General features: G+C 46.3%; 1 protein-coding gene across 4 annotated transcripts in view; it reads right to left on the bottom strand.

Annotated features, from left to right (window-relative positions):
* The window catches only part of TTLL11 (tubulin tyrosine ligase like 11), a 204,011-nt gene that overhangs the window by 134,492 nt on the left and 41,952 nt on the right, over positions 1–27,567 (bottom strand). For all 4 annotated transcript variants that reach the window (XM_066367256.1, XM_066367258.1, XM_066367257.1 and 1 more), the window contains exon 3: positions 23,315–23,448. In XM_066367256.1, the coding sequence (XP_066223353.1) occupies positions 23,315–23,448 (134 nt within the window). The remainder of the gene's footprint in view (positions 1–23,314; positions 23,449–27,567) is intronic.

Here is a 27,567-nt window from a genome sequence, read left to right as displayed (position 1 = left end):
AGAGGTCACACTAAGGTCCCTGGATTCCGCCAACAAACAGGTTCTGAACAATGATTTATCTTGACATCACCACAGTTGAAGGCTGTGTTAGCAACACGCAAGTGACATTAATCAGCGGAGAGTTCATCCTGAGCTGCTGTGATCAGTGCGTCGGGGTAATCTACAAGAGCAGGAGATCCGGGTGGGAGATTTATGATGCGCTCGGGGAAGTCGGCCGGGCATCCGGGGAAAGCAAGCTAAAATATTTTGAGAGAGAAACTCAGCCACCGGAATACCAAGCCACAAAGCATTCTTAGCAGCGAGGGGCAGGTTAGAGGACAAGTTCTGAGAAACACTGTGTCTGCAATACCCGGCAAGTCAAAGCCAGTTAGAGCGGTCCTCTATCACTCAGGTGCGTTTGGATCCAATCTTAGCAACGGCGACCCTTCGTGTCACAGGCTCAGGTAGCGGATCGTAAGCAAAAACAAGCCTCTAAGTAGACAAACAGATGTCACAGAGGACATGCTGGACAGGGTGCGGGGACCAGCCCTTTCCCCTTCCAGCCTCAGCAGATGGAGCCTCGTACCCACGGCACATCCCTACTCCCAACATCCACGGCGGTTCCTGAGTCAGCTGAGAAGGAGACAGCCTGCAGGTCGGTGATCGAGGGCCACCCTGGGAGGTATACAGGTGAGGCCCAGAGGAAGAACTGAGCAGGTAAGGTGCTGCCGCAGTAGGTACTATGAAGGCAGAGGAGAGTGGCATATGTCTGCGAAACTGCAAATAAATCTTCCCGATGGCCGGAGAGCAGAGTGTCGTGTGGGGCGCGCAATGGAGCTCCCCCTGCTGGGCCAGATCTCTGTAACAGCATCAGACACACCGCTGGTACTCACTGTGGGTCCGGTCACTGTTGGGAGCACTTTGCGCACACTATTTTATTCAGGAATCAATGACCCTATTTTTCAGATAAGGAGATGGGGGCCCTGGGATGATGAGTGACTGGCCACAGCTAACAGGACTGGAGCTGGGATTGGAGCACAGGCAGTCAGGGTCCAGAGCCCACATCTACAATGAATGGAGTGCGTAAGGAAGGGGTCTGGAATATCAAGCTTGGGAGTGAGGGAGGGCCTGACAGGGAAGGGCCTTCCGTACCATCTGGGGGAGTTCAGACAATGCCCCAAACCGATGAGAAGTCACTGAAGGGCTTTGGGCAGGAAGCAACCAAATTAGACGTGTACTTAGAAATATTCTTCCGGCTGCAGTACAGAAGACGGCCTGGAGGGGTAGGTGGGCAGGGGCAGAGAGCAGGAGCCCAAGCTGAGGCTGGCAGTGGGCTCAGGGGAAGGGGGCTGGCTTGAGGAATATTTCGGAGGTAAGATCAACAGAACTGGGTGATTAGGTGAGAGAGACGGGAGGATACAGGACAGTTTCCAAATGTCTAGGCGGGTGGTGTGACATTCACAGGAGATGTAGGAGGAGTGAGAGGGGTCAGGGGAGGTTGGGGCAGATGATGAGCCAGGTAGAGGGACCTGGGGGGCACAGCTGGAGAGGTTCTACAGTCATCTGGAAAGGTAGAGCGATACTGTATTACAGCGACATATTCAAGTATCTTAAAAGCTAAGAGCATGGACTCTGAAGCTAGACTGCCTCCAGTGCTAGAAAGCCCAGCACTATTGTCCCTTAGTAGCTATGAAATCCTGGACAATTTTCTTACCTCCCTGGTCCTCAGTTTTCTCATCTGGGAAATGGGAGTAATAGTAATACCTCTGCCACAGGTCTGTTGCGAGGATTACAAAAGGCAGAGAATGTGAAGTGTGGGCCAGTATTATCATTACTTATTGTGATGATGTCGCTCCCATTTGACTGTGTGCTCGCTGAGGATAGGAGGGGGGACTCCACGCAGCCACAGGGCTAGCTGCCTTGTATGTCCACACCCAGCCCGCCAGGCCAGGGAAGAATTACCACACACACTCACACTCACACTCACACTTTATAAGCTGAGAAACTGGAGACTTGCCCAAGGCCACACAGCTTGGGGCAGAGCCAGCACTAAAGCATAGATAGAATTTCCAGATTTCCAACCCGAGTTCTTTCTACCCTAACTGATGGGTGTACCTGAAGAGGTCTCTCAGAAGGGGCCTTGGGGAGAAGCACTCTCTCCGTGTTCTGAATTACATCATCACGTGTTCGGTGTTGCAGTAGTTCAGTGCCTTTCAGAGCTATCACCTTATTTACACTGCTCACAGAAATTAGGGGGTCAGGAGACGTGCAGACACGCCAGTACTTTCAGCCTTTTGTACAGGGCATTTCCACCAAAGAGATAAAAGTTGGTTTTGCATCTCATTTGCATAACTGAACAACTTTCTTTGACTTGTCAGTTTGCTTTTCTTATGTTCTTGTTTAATAAAAAAATTACATGCTTTTTTTTTTTATCACTTCATATTCATTTTAAAATATCCCCTAATTTTTGTGAGCACTATATGTTCAAACCTCCCTTCTAGGGAGAATGAGGTCACGGAGGCCCAGAAGTACAGTAAGAAACCTGCAGCCACCAGCAGAAGCGGAGCCAGAGCTCCCGCCCCGGCCTCCAGGGGCCCTTTCCTGTGAAGTGGCTCTCCCATTACCTAGGGCAGGGGTCCCCAAACTATGGCCTGCGGGCCGCATGCGGCCCCCTGAGGCCATTTATCCAGCCCCCACCGCACTTCGGAAGGGGCACCTCTTTCATTGGTGGTCAGTGAGAGGAGCATAGTTCTCATTGAAATACTGGTCAGTTTGTTGATTTAAATTTACTTGTTCTTTATTGTAAATATTGTATTTGTTCCCGTTTTGTTTTTTTACTTTAAAATAAAATATGTGCAGTGTGCATAGGGATTTGTTCATAGTGTTTTTTTATAGTCCGGCCCTCCAGTGGTCTGAGGGACAGTGAACTGGCCCCCTGTGTAAAAAGTTTGGGGACCCCTGACCTAGGGGGTGGCGCGCAGCAGCCTCACGTCACATCATGTCACGTCAGGTGACGCTCAGGGAGCCGCCCCCTCCGATCACCGCAGCCAAAGAGCCGGGAGGAGTCTCTCCGCACGCTTTGCCCAAATCCAGGCCGTTTAATCCCACTTTGAGTGAACAGCAACTTTATGTGGCCACGATCCATTCATCATTAATGAATAATCAAAAAGCCACTCCAAAACACACTTGGGAGGATGAGTCCTGCTTAACAGGAAGGAACCAGTCATGTCCGAAACTGCCCCTGCTCCTCTCTGGTGGCCTGGCCCCTCAACACCTGGCCTCTCCTTACCGCCAGAGGAGCCAAGGACAGCTGGGTCACCTGCCAGACCAGTCAGCCCCGCCTGGCCCCTCCCCTCTCTCCCGACCTCCCCTAACACAGGGGCTCTGCCCAGGCCTGCTGGGCCTGAAGCTCCTTCCTAAGGGCCTTGCGGACACTGGACACCGGAGTGTGACGGCCCCGGGCTGCTGCTCCTTCTCCCCTCTGCCAGGTCCACCCACCTGCGTGTCTGTGAGGAGCACCAGAGTGCAGGGCAGGCTTCGGAGTCAGACAGACCTGGCTTCCAATCTCAACCCGCCACCTCCTAGCCAGAGGGCCCTGGCCAAGCAGCTGGACCTGTGGTCAGTACCCTTCTCCATCGAGGACAGCGCCCAAGCCTGTGGCTGCTGTGAGGAAGACATAATATCGTGCACTTGGACTGCACATGGCACTGTTTATGTTATTTCATTTTACTTTATCATTCTGCCTCGGTTTCCTGATCATCCTCCAGATTCCACACTGAGGCTCATCCCAGACCAACGTGGCCGGAGTCCAGTGCCTGCCCAGTGCTCCCTGGGTGACTAGGCCTTCCTCCTGACCCTCAGCTGTTCCCTGGTCCCCTTGGATGGCGGCCTCACGTTTCCCGCACTTCTTCAGCCACCAGCAGGGTCCAGCCCACGTCTGGTTTGCCTCCCTGGCTTCAGGGAGCCCACGCCCCTTTCTTTCCTCCCTGCAGTCTCCTACTGAGATCCCAGAAGGCATCTCGGCTGATCTCCTCCAAACACAACACTAGATGCTGAGTAAGCTCCCCTTCCAGCTAAAATCACTTTTCCAATACTGAGGCTTTTCCTGCTAATGAACTGGTGAGATCATCTTCAGCTCACCTCCAAACGTATGCGATGCCGTTACAGTCGAGAGCCCGAGCCTTCCCTCCATCTTAGCACCACCGTCCTCCTATGTCTCCTACATCCCTCCCATACTTGACACACTGCACTTTAAAATCGTATGAGCATATCAATGCTGGCGACACTCACACCAAGCACCCTTCCTCCCCATCCCCCTTCCACCCTCTGCGGGAATGATGAGTGCCAGGCAGTGGACCAGGCTCGTCACTGCGTACACAGGAGGTCTAATCTTACGGGATAAGTAATAGCATGTATATTTTTATACTTTGTACCTAGAGGTTTTCCCCATACTGCATGGAAACCCACAAGTCAAGAAACCAATCTCCTCTGAGAAGCAGGCCGGGCAGGCAAGTGCCTGCCGGGGAACTGGACGGCCGCTGGCCTCATCACTTGCGCCGGGAGGGTGAGAACAGGGCCTCCGAGAGCTGGATTTCAGCTGCTGGTTTAAATGTCAAGGAGAAGCCTGAGGTGTTGACATGTAAGAAATTACTTCTATGCCTTTGATCACCCTGATGCTCTGTGGTGTTCTAAATGAGCGCGCTGGTTTACAGAGGGGCTCCTGCTGTGCCTCTGAAGGCCAGCTCCACAGCCACTTCCCTTAAACAAACACTGTCTGCTTCCCGCCCCCTTTCATCCAATGGGAGCCGGTGGCCACCGCACAAGAGTTGGCTAAGCTTTCTGGATGGGCTCACAGGAAATGTCAGCCCAGCACTCCCTTCCTAACCTCTAGAGCCAATCACTTGACTTGGGTGGCCACCTGTAAGAAAACTTCCCGTTTCCTTAATAAACTGGAGAGGAAGAGGGGCCATCTCTCCATGTGGGAGTGGGCTTCGCTGACTGCTCTCCCAAACCCACTCCCCTTGGGAGATATCTCACTAGTCACTGTCCCCACCACAATGGACATAGGACGGAAGGGGAGCTTGATCCCCTCTACTGCTCTGAACCAAGCATGGGCTCCAACTCTTTCCTTAGTTTGTCACCAACCAGATGCCACCAACCTTTAAACGACTTTCTGAACAACTCCAGGAGAGCGGAAGGGGAATAAACACAGAGGAGAGATTGCAACCAGATCATTCTGCTTACAGATGCTCTCATCTCCTGAACAGGGCTCTTCAGTGTACTGCTTGATGGTGGGAGACGGTGTCTTCCCGCATCCGGTTCCCCAGGGGCTGGGCTAGGAGAAGCCCTGTCACTAAGACACCCTGACCCCAAAGACAGAGAGCCTGCCCTCTCTGGGAAGACCTCCCCTCTGACCGGTAAAGACAGGACAGCACCCGGGTTCGATTCCCGGCCAGGGCACATAGGAGAAGCGCCCATTTGCTTCTCCACCCCTCCCCCTCTCCTTCCTCTCTGTCTCTCTCTTCCCCTCCCGCAGCCAAGGCTCCATTGGAGCAAAGATGGCCCGGACGCTGGGGATGGCTCTGTGGCCTCTGCCCCAGGCGCTAGAGTGGCTCTGGTCACAACATGGCGACGCCCAGGATGGGCAAAGCATCGCCCCCTGGTGGACAGAGCGTCGCCCCTGGTGGGCATGCCAGGTGGATCCTGGTCGGGCGCATGTGGGAGTCTGTCTGACTGTCTCTCCCTGTTTCCAGCTTCAGAAAAATGCAAAAAATAAAAAGAAAATAAAAAAAAAATAAAAAAGACAGGACAGCTGTGCTATAACCTCAACAGGACAGCATTTCAGGATATCAGGATACGATTCCATAAACTAACAGCCGCAGAGAGGTGTACAAAACATAGCACGGTGTTCGTTACCTCACAGCCTCACTGCCTTCCTCCATTGACTTGGGATCAGAATGAGCCTCTCTGGCCCAGCATTTTCTAGACTTGCATGACCAAGGATGCTTGTGAAATTCTAAGGCACCTGAAGAGCACTGATAGGAGCTCACCTATATTCAGATTCATAATGTGGACCAACTAAAATTTCAGTGTAGCCTGACCAGGCGGTGGCGCACTGGATAGAGCGTCAACCCGGGATGTTGGAGTCCCAGGTTCAAAACCCCGAGGTCGCTGGCTTGAACAAGGGGTCTCTGGCTTGGCTTGAGTCCTGAGGTCAAGGTATGTATGGGAAACAATCAATGAAAGTGAAGCAACTACGAGTTGATGCTTCTCATTCCCCCCCGCCCCCATCTCTCTCTGTTTCTCTATCAATATAAAAATTTCAAAGTATAAGACATGGTGATGTGGCGACATCAGTCAATGGTGACAGTAGTCAATATGTATTATAACACTAAATATAAAATTAATCTGAGGAACCATTAACTGTTTTGCTTTCACCTTGAATCCAATAAGCACCATCTCCTTGTTAGTGGCTAGCCCTTATAATTTTTAAAGTACCCCCTGGTTATCCAGCAAGAGGCAAATCCAAGAGCAGCAGAAGTAAGCCTGAGTGCGGTTACTGCGACACATCTTTCTACCCCGAGCTCTCAGCCTCTCTAATTGTCTAGAAGTTGCTTCAGATGGAGCTGAGACTGGGTGGTTTACAGTGATCTCATTTAACACTCTATTTCGTGTGTGTCTGCCAGTGAGACAGTCACTGGTGAGTTTTACAGAGGAGGAAACGGGGCTCAGAGAGTGAAGGAAATGACTCAAGGCCGCCCAGGTGGCTGCGGACAGTGTCGGCGCAGGTGGCCAGCCCACAGCCCAGGCTCCTTCCACGACAGCTCGTTGGAAAGGGAAGCGGGCCACTGAGACTCAGCCCGTGGGTTTGCTCGGGCAGCACTCGCCTCCCTGCAGCCCTAAAGCTCCGTGAGAACAAGACCTGTGCGGCCTGACCATTGTTCTCATCTCAGTGCCAAGTGCAAGGCCAGAGACCGGAGCGGAGAAAGCTCAGGGGACCTGCAGGCCGTTTCAGTATTTCTGAAGGGTTGGCACATCTATGTTCCATGGGGCCACCCCACATCCATGTGGGGTGGGGAAGGGAGGACGAGAAAGGTCTCCATTCACAGTAGAATGAATTGCCTTGAAAAATACTGAACAGCCCGTTTTTGAAGATGACCAAGTACAGGCTGGAGCCTGGGCCCCTGTCCAGGCGTAGAGGCCATTTACCCAGGGGGAGTGGCCCAGACGGTCTCTCGGGTCCTTTCCAACCCCTAAGGTTTGTTTGTTCTTTGGTACCAACTTCAACTCCAGGCCTAAGGAGTACCTCTGGCTTGCTGTGTGGCGTGGCTAAGCCTCTTGCCCTCTCTGGGTCTCAGCTCCCTCGTCTGTACAATGGAGGCATTTGTCTGCGTGGGGCTTCCAGGACTTTCCCGAGAAGCTCTCTGGAGAACAAGGGTTCTGCCCACGTGGACGCCCACTTCGTGTGCAGTGAGCCCAACCTGCTTCCCCACCCGAGCGGGGAGACAGACCGAGGTCATCCTCACTCTGAAAGGAAAGTGGGAGTCAGGGACACCTGGAATGTTGGCCACAAATCTGGAAAGTGTTAAAAATTAAACGCCTTTAATCAAGATGACAGGATTTGTGTTTCTTAAGGAAGACAGACAAAAGTGGGCCTGCTTCACGGAGATCAAGCAGGGTTTCTCAGAGACTGGTACGCCACCGAGGGAGGACTTGGGGGATCTCTGGGAGTGTGTTTGGTTCTCAGGGTGAACGGAGAGCAGTGCTGGCATGTGGTGGGCAGGGGCCCAAGGCCAGTCCGCAGCGCGCTGTGCGGCACCTTCGTAAAGTGAAGGGCCTGTTTACGCATGATGTGGAGATGGCAGGAAAGCCACTCCGCGTCACATATGAACAAAAGTGGAAATGATTTACATTGAGCCCCACAGTTTTCCAGGGCTGCAACAACCCTGTAAATACAGGTTTATTTATTTAATAAAATTATGCTTTGCTTTTCCCCCCTGGAATTTTATCAAGAGTTGTTCATATTTCAGAAGTATCACATCAGTGAAGGCACAGGCTTATGGTATCTGAGTCACTCAGACAGCACAATGTGATAATATATGAAAAACAGTTTAAAATGTCAAATATTTGAAAATGTCATATTTATGATAATATGAATCTGGTTTAATCAAGTTCTCCTGCTTTCCTTACAGTCGAACGTGTTCAGCACAGGCAGGTGCAAGCCCGTGGCCACCTGCTGTGCCCTCCAGGAACTGCCCTCGAAGCACTGCTACTGAGATGCATCTCTGGCACAGATTTTTTCCTTATTTTTCTCCTTTAAAGAACATTTAGATGTTCTGTTGTTTTGTTTTGTGGGAGAGACAGACAGACAGGAAGGGAGAGAGAGGGAGAGGGATGAGAAGCATCAACTTAAAGTTATGTCACTTTAGTTGTTCACTGATTGCTTCTCATATATGTCTTGACTGGGGGACCCACCTCAGCCCAGCCAGTGACCCCTTGCTCAACCCAGCGACCTTAGGCTTCAAGCTGGGGACCTATGGGCTCAAGCCAGCGACCACAGGATCGTGTCAATTATCCCATGCTCAAGCCGGTGACCCTGTGCTCAAGCTGATAAGCCAGAGACCTCAGGGTTTCGAACCTGGGACCTCAGTGTCCTAGGTCGATGTTCTATACACAGCGCCACCACCAGTCAGGCTAGCTTTTTTGTTTGATTGTTTTAAGAACTATGTGTGAAGGTTGATTTTATTTTATTTCAGGAGGGTGAAGAGAATGTCACACAGTATCTTTATAAAAGGGGGAGGGCACTGGAATGACATCCCTACAGCAGTGAGCACACGTGGACCTACCAGAGCAACTCTGGGGCTTCCTGGAAACCCGGCTGATTCCAAGGCCGGAGCAGGGAGAAGGCGAAGAAAGCCTGGAGCGTGTTGTTGTGGAGGAACCAAGGCCTCAGAGAGTCCCGGACAGCTAACGAGGACACCGGGCTCCCCTGCGCACATCTGGGATAATTTGAGCATCAAAGTAAATACAGGATTAAAACCCATTAAATAAAATAAGAATCCACGAGTCCACACTAATATGCATACATACATACATAGATAAACAGATTTAAAGGCAAAGTTCTTCCTGGTAGTAGAAACTCAGCTAACAAATGCAGAAGGAATGGAGTTCATCACCATTGGCAACCATCACAATAAGGACTGATTTAGGCAAGAATGATTAACCAGGTTAAAACCAGAAGGTGAAAGTTTAAGGAGTAAATAGGATATTACACAAGATACTTAATCATTAGAAAGGGGAAATAGTAACTTTTCAGTGGAACTCTGGCAGACCCCACCTTAACCACATGATGAAAGTCAGCCTCAGCAGTGATAAGACAGTTACATCAAGAACCTCCGGAGATAAGACCCCTCAGAAAAACACAGCATAGCTTCTGTGCTATTTCTGCCGGAAATGCGCACCCTGAATCTAACGATGAGGAAAGCCCAGACGACCCCAACCCTGAACTCCTCAAACATACCAATGGGAGGAAACACGAAGAAAGACTGGGGCATTCTTCCCGATTAGAGTACAGAGACACACAGCTGAGGACAGGGTGTCACCCAGGACTCGCTTTTGCTCTACATTATTGAGACAACTGCCAAAATCTGAATACATTCTAAATGCGATGAAATTAGAAAACAGTGTTGACTAATGTTAACTTCGTGACTTTGATAATTACGTGGTGGCTATAGAAGAAAATATTATTATTTTTTTAGGTAATACACAGTGTTTAGGAGCAGAAGGGCATCGGGTATGCAACTTCCTCCCGGAAAGGAGAAAGAGAGAGAGCGCAGATGTGGAAAAACATTAACATCTGGGGTTCTTGGAGGGAAAGATGTGCAGAAATTTTTTTATTATTCTTACAATTTTGCAGTAAGTCTGAAATAATGACAAAATTAAAAGTTAAAAGAAAATGGAAGAGAGCCGTTAGTTCCCAAAGAATAGAAGAGCATCACTATGAGATCTATTCTAGCCAAACAAATCCTTTTATCCTACTCATCCGGGTCTTCTAGAAAGTGTATGGGGTGAATTTCCGGCAGGGGGGGGGGGCGGGCGCACGTCTGGGTGAGAGGGAAGGGCAAGAGAATCATTTCATTAACAAGGCCAGAGAATTCGATTACAGCATCTTTCTAAATTCAAACCTTGACTTCGGGTCGCTGTCATTAGAACTCCTCCAAAGAAGCAATTACACAGGAAAGAAGTTGAGCAAGAAACAGAGTGGGAGAGATTTCTTCATTTCTTTAGAGAAAAGGAAAGAAGCTACAGGCAGAGCAATTTTCATAATTTCCCTTTGAAATAGCCACTGAACTCAAGATTGGCTCCTCTATTTTCTTGTAGAAAATTAGGCATCTCTTACTCAAGTGACTAAGGCGACATCACGGAGAACTTTTTGCAAAATGAAATGGAAGGACAAAAATTGAAGGGTGAGAGATGACCTTTTCCGCGCTTTAGGAAGCAGGGTGTTCTTGCCCTTTATAATAGCCTCCCAGAAGAATGTTTACTTCTTTCGCCTTTCCTTTTCCGAAGCTTGCCGTTAGAGGCGGGGGGAGGGGAGGCAGGCACCGCAGAGCAGCGGCCCTCTAATGATCGTATTTATCTCAAAATTCCACATACAAAATCAGTACTGCCAAGCAGCGAGATTGTAATAGCTGTGATTTAAAACACTAAACGTATTTGGGCCAAACGGAAGTGTAGACAATGAAACAATAGAATTTCAACTCTTAAAAGTATTACTGCACTAGGCTGCCTCCGGGGGGCAAATCTAAGGGGAAAAAGAAGTAAAGTTTAAGCCAACCTGGGATGCCATTCAGACAAAAAAAAAAAAAAAAAGTCTTAGCCCTTTTCCTCTCCTGAATGATCTATCATCTAATAATGACATACTCTCGACTAGAGTTTTATCAAAAATTAAAATAAGTCCATGCCCGCTAAGCCAGAAACGCCCAGAATGCTTTGTTGTAAGCATTCTTAGCTCCAGCTTAAATTTCCGCCTAAGACCACGAAACCTCTTTTCATGTTCATTCATACACACGCCTGAGTGTCCTCCCTGTGCTGGGCACCGGGGGGACGGAGATGAGTCTCCCAGCGCCCTGGGGGTCCCCAGTTTAGCAGAGACGGAAGATAGGTAAATCTCCACTCACTGAGGGCGTAGAGTATGATTCTCAGAGCACCCCTGTGGTGCTACCGGAGAGAAAACTGAGGCTCAGAGTAATTAAGTAACTTACCCAGGAACATACTTACAAAGTGATGAAGAAAAGATTCCAATCTAGGTCTTAATGACCCCAAACCTTCGCCTCATTATCTGTCAACCGGAAGCCAATGCAGTGGAAGACTGTGTCTGGGGGTCCTGTGATTGAGGGAGAATACAGAAGGGGCCCCAGAGGGTCGGGAGTGGAGTGGGAGAGGGGGCATCAGAAAAGGCCTTCAGAGGCTGGGTGGCACCCACTCTGACACAGGGAAGCTTAGGAGGAGTTTGTCAGGAGGGCACGTGCAGAAACGGCCTCCCTGGCAGAAGACACAGTCCGCGGTGCGAGAACTTGGGCAGATGTGAATCTTTCCGAATGGGCTTAGCGGGAACCAGCAGGAAGGATGCACTGGCTTAGCCGACATTTGCTGGGCTCAGCCAACCGCCCCACAGGGCTCCTCGGGACAGAATGTGCAGACACAGCTTCAGCTACCCTCCTGGGAGGGGTGCGGCGGAGGTGGGGAGACGGCCAGCCCGTGCGGTGCCCGCAGCAGCTGCGGTGCGGCCTTCATCCTCAGCGCTTCCCCGAGCCCAGGGCTGCCCTGACCCAGCATTCGCAAGAAGATGATTGATTACATAAGGCCCTTTGTGCTCCAGCTGAAACCTCGGCAGCAGAAATCTGTGCAGAATTTTAACTCCAGCTAGGAGTTCTATGGAAGGCCAGGAAAGCCAAACTCAGAGTCACAAAAAGGTTAGAATTGGAAGGAACCTTAGTGGCACTCTGTAACCTTCTGCTCTTGTAGACTGAAGCCTGGGTGGGGGGTGCTGGGGGTGGGTAGATGACTTGGCCAGGGTCCCATAGCCATCTAGAGGTGGCAGCAGGATATGACACCAGAAGCATAAGCAACAGAAGCAAAAATCAACAAGTGGGGCTGCATCAAACTGGAAAGCTTATGCACAGCAAGGAAAACCAACAACAAAATGGAGAGGCAACTACAGAATAGGAGAAGGTATCTGCAAGCCACGTATCTGGTCAGGGGTCTATATCTGAACTGTAAGGAACTTGTACAACTCAATAGCAAATAGCAATAATAATTTGATTGAAAAATGGGCAGAGGACCCAAACACATTTTTCCAAAGAAGATGTACAAATGGCCAACAGGTATGCTATTATAGATGCTCAACATCACCAATCATCAGGGAAATGCAAATCAAAACCACAATGAGGTATCACCTCCCACCTATTGGTGTGAATGTCATTGGGTGCAATCACAATGTAAAACAGTATAGAGCTTCTCAGAAACTTTAAAAACAGAACTACCTTATGATCCAGCAATACCACTTCTGGGTATCTACACAAAGGACATGAGATCACGGTGTCTAAGAGATAGCTGCACTCCTGTGCTCACTGCAGCATTCTTCATAATAGCCAACACAGGGAAAGAACCTCGGTGTCCATCAACGGGTGAATGGATAAGGAAGATGTTACAGAGAGAGACAGAGAGAGAGAAATATTATTCAGCCGCAAAAAAGGAAATCCTGTCATTTGCAACAATGTGGATGGACCTTGAGGGCATTATGCTAAGTAAAATATTGATACATTGGAAAAAGACAAATACAGTATGACGTCATGTGTATGCGGAATTTTTTTAAAAAGTGGAACTCATAGAAACAGAGAGAATTATGGTTGCCAGGGGCTGAGGGATAAGGGAAATGGGAAGATACTGGACAAACTTCCAGTTATAAGATGAATAGTTCTGCGGACCTAACACACAGCATGGTGACTACAGTTTACAATACTAGTTTATATTCTTGAGAGTTGCTAAAAAAGTAGGTCTTAAATGTTTTCACCACTAAAATAAAAGTAATTATGTGACATGATGGTTGTGTTTACTAACTTATAATGGTAATTATTTTGCTATATATATGTGTATCCAATCATCTTGATGCATACCTTAAAAATATACAATGTTATATCTCAATAAAGCCCGGAGAAGAGGCGGGGCCAGGATTGCAGTCCGTCTCCTGACCCGGGGCCAGTGTTTCATTTCACATTAAATGACTGCATAGGGCAAGGACACATGAAACTCCTCTTGTAGTCTTGTATGCATAGCCATTGGCACTTAGTAGGTCTCAGGAAATGTCTGAACTAAACTGAGTCAGAGATCCGAGTGCACTAGCCATTGCAGCGTCATGTGTAACCATGAGCAAGCACCTTTGATTCTGAACCTCTCTCTTCTCACAGTTGAGGGAGGATAACGGAGGCTGTGTATATAAAAGCACAGGGTGAACTGCAAAGACTACGCAGATGCCGGTCGCCACTTGGGCTATTTAAAAGGACTTGCTAATGAATAGGACCGCAGTGAACTTTTCCAGAGGGGAGCAGCATCTTGCGTTTTGGATGATATCATTTTTCCAGTATACAAATTGAGCTGTTAGGCAAGGGGCACAGGAACAGCATGATATATCTAAGCAGGAGGTGAAGTTCTATTTTTGGCAACAGAGGCAATAAAACTTGAAGCAGATGGGGAGGTGAAACCATGGCTCCGCCGGTGCCTCTGCCAGCAGCTCGGAGACATCTGCCTCCTCCCGACAGCTGGAGTCCCCTCGCTTCTGTCCTCAGTCTTCTGCTGGTTCGGCACCAGAACCCTGGGCCACCGCATCGGGCTCTGCGTTGCCGTGCTGCACACGCAGAAGGCATCCCCGTCTCCACCATGGCTCCAAGCCTGCTGCGTGAGACTCTGTGTGCGGGTGGAGGCTGGACGTCACCGGGCAAGTCAGCAGTTCGACCACCACCTTGGGTGGCATTACTTTGGTTAAGTTCCTCTGGGCCCAGGTGTGGACTGTGCCCTCTTTTTTTGTGGCAGAAACAGAGAGAGGGACAGATAGGGACAGACAGACAGGAAGGGAGAGAGATGAGAACCATCAATTCTTCGTTGTGGCTCCTTAGTTGTTCAATGATTGCTTTCTCATATGTGCCTTGACCGGGTGACTCGGTCAAGCAGACCGAGTGACCCCTTGCTCGAGCCAGTGACCTTGGGCTCAAGCTGGTGAGCCTTGTTCAAACCAGATGAGCCCGCGCTCAAGCTGGCGACCTCAGGGTCTCGAACCTGGGTCCTCCGCATCCCAGTCCGATGCTCTATCCACTGCGCCACCGCCTGATCAAGCAGTCTGTACCCTTTTAAAGTGACAGACTGGGTCAGGCTAGTAAGTACCCATGGCCTTGGAGAAGCTAACTTTTGATGGCTAAACTCACAAGAGACAAATATGTAAACCATAACATCTGCATATTAATTTGCAATTCAACTTGGTAAATGTACTTGACTTCCTCCTCTGCAGCCAGGCGCTGGGATGAGCACGAGGGATAGATACAGTGATGGATAAGACCCATCCGGCCACTGGCTGCCCGGCGGAACTCAGAGCAGGAGGAGAGGATAACGGGACATGTAGTCACTGAACAAAGTGATAGACACGAGCACCGTGAGGAGGGAAGAACACAGTGCTCCCCAGTGGGCGCTGGGGGCGGCTCAGCAGGCTTTAGAAAGAAATTAAAAGATGAGCAGGGGTCTGAAGAATCAGCAAAGTAGGCCAGGTGACAGAGAGAGGGGCACAAGGACAAGGATGAGGACGGGTGCTCCCGGCAAGAGGAGGGGTGTGTGCAGGGTCCTGCCGAGTTCCTAAATTAGTTGAATACGAAAGGACCCCAGAGGAAGAGGCTGGAAATGATAGATGCCGCCTGAGGCTGCAGAGCTGGGCAGGGGCTCTAAGAGGCGCGCATGGGACTTTAATCTTCACCCATAGGGTGAACTTCAACCGTAAGATGACCCGAAGCCAGCCGGACCAGCATCCTGTCTGTATGAAGTAAAACAATGCAAACCATCAACTCACCAGAAGTGTATTTGATGAGTGTGGGATCAGGACAAGGACCAGATATCGCCCATCACAGGTTCCCTTTCTGCCCCGGCTCCGAACCACTTATAAGTCCACATTTTTCTGGCTCCTGAGCCCAGTGCAGAACATAGTTCTCTGCCGATTTTGCAAATAATGGCACTTCATTCCGCCTTGAGGAGCTGAGTCAATAAAAACCTAACTAAGGAGGGTAACTGAGAGGAAAATGGAAGAACCCCATGCTCGCTCGCTCCCTCCAAGAAACTGCAGAACATTATTGAACAGCTTTTTGGCTTTATTCACTGAAAAATTCTTCTACAAAATACAAACTCCTTTGCCATAATAAATACTGTTTTGATAACAAAATTGTACTTTTCTCAAATACCCAGATGGGAGACCATATGCAAAATAAACTCCAAGGACTTTTTTATTGGCCATCTGCTAAAACTGGGAAGGAAGCCTGCATCCTCCTCTGGTTCCCACGGAGATTTCCACTGAGAAGCCGACTTGCTTCCTCCTGGTGCCACCTGCTGATCAGACTCGGGTACCGGTTCTGCAAACGGTTACGGCAGGAGGAGTGTGGACAACTCTCCCATTCTTTAACAAAGTAAATTTAATCCTAATTAATGTGAGAAATAAAATACCCACAACGTGTCAGGTTGGAGAATGGTTTACAGCTCCTCGGAGCTCTTCCTGTTGTCACCACGACTCACAACGCAGAGCCCCCACGCATCCCGCCGGGAGCTCGGTGCCATGGCGCTGGCAAGGCAGTGAGCCTCATAATTAGTGCACCACATCTAATGAAGCCTTGGCTTTGCCTTTGCCTGTCAAAATGTAAAGCACCATCCTTTAATAGGGCAATTCCACTTTGAGATGTCCATCTGAAGGGACTGTGCCACAGGCATAGAAAGATAGCTGTATGTGGCTTTGCCCAACGGCATTATTAATGGAACCAAGAATAGGAGAACTACCTAAATGTCCACCAGCAGTGAAGTGGTTTTAAAAGTTATGGTGCATTCATACAACTGACTACTATGCAGCACTGACATGGAAAGATGTCTAGAACATATGCAGTGGGGGAAAGAGGATGCATAATAAATCCCATCTTTTAAAGAAGAAAAGCAGTGTGCGTTACAGTGTGCATCTGTCCATACTCAAGAACAAGCTGGAAAAATACACACCAGAGTGTACAGCACTTTCTGAGGAGCGGGCACGTGTTTTCTGCTTTTACGTTTGTATATTCCTCTATTTGAATTCTTAATGTAAATGTATTATTTTGTATTAAAACAAGGGAGATATTGAAAATAAGAATGTCACATTTTTAAAAATCATATTTGCAGCTCATGAAGCATTTCATCATCAAATACTCACTGCACGCCCACAATCACTGTGAGGTTATATCCACTTCCCATCTACCAAGTGGAGAGATGGGGCTGAGAGAGAAGGGGCTTACCTGAGGTCCCATGAGAAGTAAGTGATGGTACCAGGGCTTCCCAGAAAGTGACTGTGGTAGGGTTTCATAGTCTTACTCTGCATGTGCTAGCTTAAATCGGCACATTCTAAATCAGGGGTCCCCAAACTTTTTACACAGGGGGCCAGTTCACTCTCAGACCGTTGGAGGGCCAGACTATAAAAAATCTATGAACAAATCCCTATGCACACTGCACATATCTTATTTTAAAGTAAAAAAACAAAATGAGAACAAATACAATATTTAAAATAAAGAACAAGTAAATTTAAATCAACAAACTGACCAGTATTTCAATGGGAACTATGCTCCTCTCACCGACCACCAATGAAAGAGGTGCCCCTTCCGGAAGTGCGGTGGGGGCCGGATAAATGGCCTCAGGGGGCCGCATGCGACCCGTGGGCTATAGTTTGGGGACCCTTGTTCTAAATTATTGTCATTTTAGAGACAAAGAAATCCTCCTTTATATTAGGGAACTATCCACTTCTAAGTACCTTCAGTATCAATCAAATGGGCTTTGAGGTCCTGGCCAGTTGGCTCAGTGGAAGAGCATTGGCCTGGTGTGTGGAAGTCCTGGGTCCAATTCCTGGTCAGAGCACACAAGAAAAGTGCCCATCTGCTTCTCCATCCCTCCCCCTCTCCTTTCTCTTTGTCTCTCTCTTCCGCTCCTTCAGCCAAGGCTCCATTGGAGCAAAGTTGGCCCGGGTGCTAAGGATGGCTCCATGGCCTCCGCCTCAGGTGCTAGAATGGCTCCAGTAGCAGTGGAGCAACGCCCCAGATGGGCAGATCATCGCCCCCTGGTGGGCATGCCGGGTGGATCCCGGTCGGGCAAATGCAGCATCACTTAGTACAGTACTACTTCCGGTGATACAGAACACATGCGTCATGGCTCCAGAAGCACGTCATATCACTTGTTACGGTTAGCAGTGACAAATATGGAACCGAACATTGACCATCTCATTAGCCAAAAGCAGGCCCATAGTTCCCATTGAAATACTGGTCAGTTTGTTGATTTAAATTTACTTGTTCTTTATTTTAAATATTGTATTTGTTCCCGTTTTGTTTTTTTACTTTAAAATAAGGTATGTACAGTGTGTATAGGGATTTGTTCATAGTTTTTTTTTTATAGTTCGGCCCTCCAATGGTCTGAGGGACAGTGAACTGGCCCCTGTAAAAAGTTTGGGGACCCCTGGGTTAGAACATTGCCCTCAAGCGCAGAGGTTGCCAGTTCAATCCCCTGTCAGGGCACATACAGGAACAGATCAATGTTCCTCTCCCTCTCTCTCTCTCTCTCTTTCTCTTTCTCTCTCTCTTTCCCCCTTCCTCTCTTGCTAAAATCAAAAAATAAAAATTAAGAAGAAATTGAATGTACTACTATATGATCTAAACATATAATTCCTAAGCGTTTACTCAAGAGAAATGAAAGCATACTCTGTCTACAAAAGACACGGATGTTCATGGTATCTCTATTTGTAATAGCCAAAACCTGGACTCAATCCACATGCCCAGCAGCCAAACGGTGGCATTTACGGTACATCCAAGGAAATATTCCTCAGTAACAAAAAGGAATGAATTATTGAAGAATACAACAATACACATTCAAAATAATTATGCTAAGTGAAAGAAGCCAGACCAAAAAAGATTTAAAAAGAGAAGAGTAACTTCTGTATGATTCCATTTATATAAAATTCTAGAAAGTGCAAACTAACCTTGACAGAAAGCAGATCTATAGGATCTGGAGATGGTAGGTAGAAGGCAGGGAGGGGGGAAAAGGAAGGATTACAAACGAATATAAGGAAATATTCTGGGTGATGGATAGATTCATTATCTTGATTGTAGCGATGGTTTCTTGGGTTTTTATATATATCAGAACATACCAAACTGCATGTTTTAAATATTTGCAGTGTACTGTATGTTAATTATACCTTATTAAAGTTTCTTTTTTAAAAAAGTATGAGACAAATAGGCTATCTACGTAATCTCAAAATATCTCCCCACAAGATACTTAATGATTACAAAGAGAAAAAAAAATAATAACTTTATAGGAAAGAAACTTAGAAGACATTACCTTAACTAAGTGGCCCAAGTTAACTTCACCAGAATGAAAACATCCTGACATCTTGTACCTCCTGACATGATGCATTGAGAAGGTCCTTCACTTTTGTAGTATTCTTACCAAAAATGTGTGATCTAAATCTAATCATAAGAAAAATCAGAAAAAAAAAAAAAAGTTGAGGAACATTCTTAAAGAAATAATGGGCCAGAACTCTTCAAAAGAATCAAAGTCATGAAAGACAAAGACAGACAGGAACTGTTTACTGCTGGCTAAGGAGAAATGATAATTAAATGCAAGGAGGGATCATGGAGTAGATCTTGTACCCAAAAAGGGACACTGGTAGTACAACAGGAAGAATGCAAATAAGGCATGTAGATAATGCAGTACTTGTATTATAGCAATGTTGATTTCCCAGTGCCAGTGCTCCTGTAAGATAACAACAGGGAAGCCAGATGAAGGGTATATCGGAACTCTTTCTGTCATGATATCTGCAACTTTTTTGTAAGTCCAAAATTATTTGAAAACATTTTAAAAACTGAAGGCAAAATGAAGGCATTTCCAAACAAACAAAAGCTGAGAAAATGTGTCACCAGACGACCTGCTGCATTACAAGAAATATGTTTTTAAAAATTCTTTAAGTTGAAGAAAAATAATACCAGATGGAATCCCAGAGCTACACAAAGAAATGAAAAAATCTGGAAATTGTAAATGCAAATGCATGGGTGAGTACAAAAGACATATATACTCATTTTTTCAGTTTCTTTCTAAGATAATTGACTTTTCAAAGCAAAAATAACAACGTATTGTGGGGTTTACAAAATAGAAGTAAAATATATGACAATAGCACAAAGGATGAGAGTGGAAATAGCAACCTAATGTAAAGTGTTTATATTCTACTTGAAGTAAGTAATACTTAAAGGTAAATGTGCTAAGTTAAAGATGCATTGTAAATCCTAGATTCTAGGAATAGGACAAAAACTAAAGTCATTTTTAAAAGAAGTATAGCTCAGAAGCTTAAAGAGGAGATAAAACAAAACACTAAAAATACTCAATTAATCCAAACATATAGGATAAATAGAAAAGAAATAGCAAGATGGTATACTTGAATTCAACCATATTGATGATCGCATTAAGTGTTAAATGGGCTAAAAACATCAATTAAAAGGCAAGGGTTATTAAACTGAATTAAAGACCATAACCCAATTAATGTGCTGTCAACAAGAAATATTCTTTAAAATGTAGATAGTCACAGTAAAAGAATGATAAAAAGATATACCATGTAAACACTAAGCCAAAGAAAGCCAGAGATGCTATATTAATATCAGAGTAAACTTTAGGACAAGGAAAATTATCATATAAAGGAGTCAAATAATCAAACTAATAACAGAGTTTCAAAATACATAAAACTAAAACTGACATAACTAAAAAGAGAAGTAGAAAATTCACAATAAGAGTTGAAAATTTCAACATTCTCAATAACCAACAGAACAAGTAGGCAGTAAAAGAGTAAAGGACTACCTGAACAGTGCCAAGTACCAACTGACATTTCTAGGATGCTATACCCACAACTCCAGAATAAGACAGACAACATATGGGCCATAAGACAACTTTCAATAAATTTAAAAGGATCAAGATAATACTGAATATATGCTTTTACATCAACAAAATTAAATTACAAATCAATAACAAAAAATACATGTAAAATTTCAAATTTACTTTAAAATTAAACTATACATTTCTAAATAACCCATGGAACAGAGAAATCTCAAGGTGAATTAGATAATATTTTGAACTGAATGGTAATGAAAATGTAACACAAAAATTTCTGAGATGTATCTAACACAGTGCTTAGAGGAAAACTTATTTCTTTAATGTGTAAAATCAATGAACTCGGGTTTCTCTTAAAATAGCTTTTCATTTTAGAAAGACAAAAAGAGTATAAACCCAAAAGAAGTAGAAAAAAATAATAAAAATAATAAATCCATGATATAGAAAAAGAACAGAGAGAAAAGTAATAAAACCATAAATTGATTATTTGAAAAGAACAACAAAATTAATAAACCTTTAACTAGACCGATCATAAAAAAAAAAAGTAAACACAAATGATCAATATTAGCAATGAAATAGTGGAGGATCACTACATATCTCACAGATGTTAAAAAATAATAAGGAAATACTATTTAAAAATTTTTATGTCTAGAAATTTGACAACTTAGATGAAATGGACCAGCTTCTTGAAAGACAAGTTACCTATATGTAATTTTTTTAAGTGAAAGGAGGGGAGCTAGTGAGACAGACTCCTGCATGTGCCCTGATTGGGATTCACCCGGCAACCCTGTCTAGGGCCAATGCTCAAGTTCTGAGCTATTTTTGGTGCCTGAGGCCAATGTGCCTGGACCAACCAAAACATCTTCCAGTGCCCAGGGCCATGCTCAAACCAATTGAGCCCCTGGCTCTGGAAGGGGAAGAGGAAGAGAAGGGGGAGAAGAAGAGGGAAAGAAGCAGATGGTCACTTCTCTGTGTGCCCTGACTGGGAATTGAACCTGGGATGTCCATATGCTGGGCTGACACTCTATCCACTGAGCCATCAGCCAGGGCCACCTATATGTATTTTTAAAAAATCAAACTTAACATACTCCCAGAAAGAAAGCTCCATGACCAAATACCTTCAATAATGAATTCTAGCAAATGTTTAAGAAATAATACCAATATTATACAAAATCCTCAAAAAAAAAAATCATTGGCAACTCATTTAATAAAGCTTTCCTGATACCAAACCAAAAAAGACATCAAATGCCAATATCTCTCATGAACAAAGACATAGAAATTCCTAACAAAATATCAGCAAGTAGAGTTTAGCAGTACACAAAAAGAATAATACATTAGAACCAGGTAGAATTTATTGCAGGAATACAAAGTTAGTTTAACATTTAAAAAACTAATCAGTGAGATTTATCACATTACCAAAATAAAAAAACCACAGCCTCTTGATAGATTCAGAAAGACTGTTGACAAGATTAAGCACCCTTCATGATGAAACACCAGAAATAACCCAAGTGCCCATCAACCAGTGAATGGATAAACAAATTGTGGTCTATTCATATAATGGAACACTTTCCACCAATAAAAATACCAACTACTGTTATCCTCAACAAACCTGGATAAATCTCAATAATGTAATTCTGAAATTAAAAATAAAAGACTAAAAAAAGTGCATACTATAGGGTTCCATTTATATGACTTTCTTGGACAGGTAAAATTAATCCATGGTAAACATGCAGGTCAGCAGCTGCCTGGGTTGGGGGGTTGAGGAGACTGGTTGCAAAGAGGCCCAGGGGGCTTTTGGGGAATGATGGAAACGCTCTTCTCACTTATCTGAGGTTGAAGGCGCGGTGGTATCTCATTTAAATTCAGCCTTGCAGAATTGAGAGAAAGACTGGTAGACATGGGAAGGGAACGTATTCCACATTGGAACAGGAGCACAAGCAGAGCCACAGAAATGGGAGATGGGGGTCAGCATGGCGAACAGCTGATAGTTTACTTTTTAAAATTAACTTTATTGAAGCATAATTTTCATGCAATAAAATACACTAATTTTGAGTTAATGCTTTGATGAATTTCAAGAAACATATAGACCCATGTGACACCATCCCATAGAGAGCTTCCTTTTAAAAATTGCTACTTCAAGATTCTTTTGTGCTTTATGTCATAATTTTATTACAAGTTTTATAATGTAATATCAAGACCCAAATGACATGCAGGCAATACAATGAACTATAAAAAGCATAGGCTTTGAAATCACCTCTAAGTCTAAATCCTACTCTACAAGCAAGTCACTTAATTTCTCAAAGCCTCGGTTTCTTCATCCGTAAAGGGAGGGGGGTAATAACACAACCAACTTTACGGTGAGGATTAAAAGAGATGATGTTAAGCTTCTAGCACAATGTATGAAACAAAGGAGGCCGAATAAATGGTGCTAGCCCTATCACAAATAGAGAGGTATCATATTTGTTGTATAGCTACCCCCAGAGGTATGAGATGGACCATTGAGCCCACTGACAAAGGCTTTGACACAATCCTAAATGAAATTGTTGAAAGACTAAAGGAAATGGCAATTCTGAATTCGGCTTCCCTACTGGTTCTGTTTCAAAATTATTGTAAAATAGCTATAGAGTATTTCATACCCAAACATATTGCTTCGATATGGAATGGATGGTTTGAAAATTGATCCTGGAACACATTTAAAGTAGGACATTTCAAAGGTCCCCCCTGCCCCTCAGTTAGTTAGACCTCCTCCCCAGCCCTGAAGCGGAGCCCACCTTCCCACGTGTCATACCATCGGAGGCTGGGGAGGCCACGCCTCCAGGATTCACCCACACAGTCCTGTGCTCCTGTGGGCTCAGCCACCTGCTCCAGTGCCATCTCCCTGGCTCCCCAAACGCTGAGCCCAACAGAAGTATCATGACGGTCTCCTCATGTCAAGACCCACTTCTTCAGTGTCCCCGCCTGTCACCCGACCTGCTCAACTCTGCCATCTCCCATGATTGCTGCCCACACCTACGGTGGACTGCTAAACACTCCCTCGGCCGGTCGCAGCTGCCTGGGGACCCCCAACCCCAGCGCCCAGCGCACGGGATCCAGGGCACAGTTGCAGCCACACTATATGATTCAAGGGTCCTGGGGACCGAGTGCCATCTACCTGCGCAGCAAAGAGCTGGAACTCGTCAGGCAGAATCCACGAGCGAGGGTAGAAGTTGTACTCCTCAGGAAAGAGGTTCTGCATGATCCTCACCGCTCTGCTCAGGGTAATTTTACGCACCATCTCCGTCATGCCTGGGGAGGAGAGAGGCTGTGAGGTTTCACCACAGTGGGCCGCTCGCTACAAAGCAGCCGTGACTTGGGACTTCTTAAACCCCCCACCCGACACATGCACAGTCACTTTTCAGACACGACAACCCCACGGCAGTGACTCAGGGCTTAGGGAGACCCACCACAATAATGAAAACCTTGTGGTAATAGGTGAATTTTTTGTCCTTCTAAAATGAAACATCAACTTGAAGGAATGAACTTCCTCCCCGCTATCATTTCCTTCTTTGTCAGCCCTCTAGACAATGAATGGAGGCGTCTCTGTCACGCACTTAAACCTTAGTACCGTTTTCAATTTGGGGCCACTGTACATATTTCTGGGATTCCTTCTATCTCACGCCCTGGTGAATTGTTATCTAGTAGACTCTACTTACATTATGAGAAGCTTAATTAAGTTGCTTTGTTTTCATCTTTAATGAGTATCAAAGGTAGGAAAGAGAAAACTATATACCTTTTTGCATAAAATCTGTCTCCTTGCAATAAGGACAGGAACTGGAAAAGATACCAGAGCATAATTTATAGTTTAAGGGGCGGAAATGAAATTTGTAGTTCTAAAGACTGACACTAACATTGATCAGATCTCATCAATTTATCCAGAGGGGATTGAAATGTCTCACTAATAAAACATTTTTTAAAAAATGGTGGGCTTTTTTTCCTTGTCACATCTTTAGTAACTCTGATAAGAGAAGAAACTGAGTGTTTATCATAAGAAATTATTTTACATTTTAGCATGCTTTTTTCTCAAGGCAAATAGCACTGCTGAAAAATGGAGACTAAAAGTGGCCTTCACCAGGGAAGAGCTCCACGGTTCCCTTACCGACGCTGGAAGTTTGCTTAGCCAAGTTATTTTCAATAGAAAGTACAGAGTTTCGTGTCAGCTTGGCATGTCTCGATTGTCACACCTTCCAAACGGGCACGGTCAGAATGAACGAGGTCTCTCTACACTGCCAAGTTCGGGAAGTGAAGGGTAAACATTTGAGCGAAGGTTTTCATAACCTAGTTCTTGCTTCCCTCAGCATATTAAAAGAAGCAATAAATCTAAAGATCACAGCTTCAAGATGTCAGTGCCCAGTCCCTAATTCTTGTTTGGAAGGATAGAGAGAAGGATTAAGTAAGAAATAAAGGAGCTTTAAAAAGTACTAATGAACTAAGCTCTAATGTGGACTCCTCAATTTTATTTTATAAATAAGCTCATTGAGGACACTGGTCTGAGCATCCCGAGAAATGAATTCGGAAAATTACAGCTATTCCTTTTTATTCCCCTATGAAATTAGAAATTCTAAGTTATAAATACAAGCTGAACACAAAGTACACAAAAACAAGTTTTCAACTTTCTTGGAAAGTTTTCGCGTGTGTCTGACGAATGTTTTGGTTACGGCATTAAAAGAACCTCCAGGACTAACTGTAACACAGTCCCTTCCATCACACAGATGACGCCTTCTGACCACCGAGGGTTGTGATGCTTTCTGAATTTCAAAGGCACTGTGACCGGGCCCAGGGATCCCTCAGCAGGTCGGAAAGCCCCACGCCATGCAGACAGAAGTGTCGTGCGAACAGGAGTGCAATCTGAATGTTCCAGGAGAGTTTTGTGAAAATCAAGGTCCAGCAAATTAAGTAAACACTCATTTTCCATCTGCAGTGGCTTTCTGCAATGTGGATCAGCGGCGCCCACGCCAGCGGACAGACCTGTTTCCGGGTTCACCTATGTGTCTGTCTTCAGGTCGCTCTCTACTGAAAACAGCCAACTTCAGAAGCGCTCCTACAAGCCACTGGCGACTTTTCCCAGCCCCTTCTGACCCGCTGATGTCGACAGCCCAGCCCTAACCCCGCCTGCACACCTGTCTCTAGAAGGCACCTGTGTAGACCTCCCTCGATCCACTTCCCACCAAAGCCTTTGTTCCTCTCCTCATCTCGGGAGTGTTGCCACCCAGTGCTGCCAGGGAGAATGCTCCCGGCCTTCACTGGGCCCCACGAGGAAGCAGCTGGCACTCCTGCCTCTGGCAGCGGCTCAGAGAGAGATGTGGGGCACGCTATCCTCTCTCAGGAAGACACTGAGGAGAGTAGCCAGCCTTCCAGCTGAGTCCGAGCCCATGTTCCCAGAGCAAATATGCGAACAGGGAGGTCTCGTCAGGCTCTGCTGGCTCCAGACTCCGCCTCCCTTCTCTAAGCAGGGTAGCACCTGACCCTACCTGGGACCCTGCCCCAGGCTCTGGGACCCATTTTGACCCGAGTTAGAAGCTCTAGGTCTAATCATCAGCTCCCCCAAAGATTAGGAACAAGGCAATCTTTGACCCCATCTTCGTAGTTCCATTAAATAGGAGGATTTGAACTGTTTTCTGATGCTTCATTTCTTTGTGCCCAAATTTTGGAAACCTTTCTTTTGCTCCTGGTGCCTGAGTGGCTGCTTTAGCAATATCTTTGCCTTGTTCTCTCCAGTGTTTCTTCTCTGTTCCTCTAAGTCTACCCTGAAGGGAGGGTCCTCCCACCTGTGACCTCAGTGCCCAGTAGCAGGTTCTTTTGAAGCGGACTCCCTACCTGGGTTTCTCAGCAAGGTCTACCCTAGACATCCCTGCTTGGGCAGCTCCCCTATCGACTGGGAAAACCCCTGGACCCAGGCTGGAGCTTCTCACACCAAGAGCCTGCCTCCTGCCACTCTGGACCTGGGCTCTCCCTTCTGCCACTCCGCAGTCTCCAGGCCTGGTGCTCTCCTCTCATGCGGAGTCACCCACCAGAGGAACAGCCGATCCTCAGGCTTGCCCAGTTAAAAAAACAAAAACAAAATAAAATCTGAGCTATATTGGGAGCATTACTCAATCCAAATATTATTTATAACAAAAACGCATTACAGCCTTCAAACAACAATAGGTTCAGCTCCAGTCCCTCTCTCCATTCCCATCTCCACTGAATAGTTCGCCCTTTTTGTTTGGATGCTGCAGCGGCCTCTTAGCTCTCTCTCCGTTTCGTCTCTCGGCCTTCTACCCGCCCTCTGGCTGATGTTTCTAAACTCCAAGCTGGCCTATGTCCCTCTCTGGCTTAAAAATTCCTCCATGGCTTCCCACGCCCTTTTGTCCCTGCCTGTCACCACCCACTGCCCCTATTCCACTTGACCCTTTCTAACCATCAGGGGCCACTTGCCCTTAGCTGATGAGCGTTGTGCGCTAAGCAGTCTACATCTCTGCACCAACTCTGCTCCCTTGTTTTTCTTGAGGCTCAGACCCACCCATCCCTGAAGGCTCAGTTCACATGTCAGTCTCCTTCTCCAGGATCTCTGTCCCTGCCTGTCTCCCAAGCAAATCTGGGTGAGGTCATGCGCCCTCAGCCCAAACTCCCACGGCACCCTGAGTTCCCTCTGGCACCACACTGATCCTGTATCACACTCCCCTCTCTATACGCCTTGTCCCTGGTCTTCGTATCCCTGGCTCAGACCAGGGCTGGCCAGGTGGCTGTCCCCACGGGTTCCTCAATGGAGCCTTCCCCCTCTCTATAGAAAGTCCCCTTCTGAGGGTGGGCTTCCAGGCCCACCGCCATGTGCTGTTAACATCTCAGACCATGAAACTCACTACGAGACTGTTGTTTGTAAGCTAAGAATGGACAGTTCTGGATTTTCTTAAAGCAGAGACACATCTAAATCAGATTATTTTTATAGAAAGTCTTAATTCATCAGTTAAGATACAAGAACGTCTCTTGAAGGAAATTGTCCATAGAAAAGCGGCTAAAATCTAATGCGCTGACACAAAATAAATTACTTCCATGTGCGTATCCGAAAGCGTTCTGTTCTGTTCGTTCGGCATGGGAAGTGTTTATCCTGGCCTGGCATGTCCGCTAGGACTTACCATAAGGAACACACAATGCATACAAAATGCATTTCTAAAATAATGGCAAATAGGAGACAGAAGATAAGCCCGGGCACAAAATGGAGCCAGAGGACAGACGGTCTTGTCATCACCCCTTGCTGAGGGGCGCTGTCCTTCTCCGAGCAGAGGGTGTGCCCGTCCTGTTCCCCTGCCTGGAGGTTCTAGAGGCTGCTTTGTCATTAGAGCTAATTAACTGCTGTTCGTAAAGTGGAAAATTATATGTTCTAATCAC

The sequence above is a fragment of the Saccopteryx leptura genome, chromosome 2 (assembly GCF_036850995.1).
Source record: "Saccopteryx leptura isolate mSacLep1 chromosome 2, mSacLep1_pri_phased_curated, whole genome shotgun sequence".
NCBI classification, from domain to species: Eukaryota; Metazoa; Chordata; class Mammalia; order Chiroptera; family Emballonuridae; genus Saccopteryx; species Saccopteryx leptura.
The sequence above is the reverse complement of the archived record's forward strand: the minus strand, read 5'-3'. Positions and strand labels throughout refer to the sequence as shown.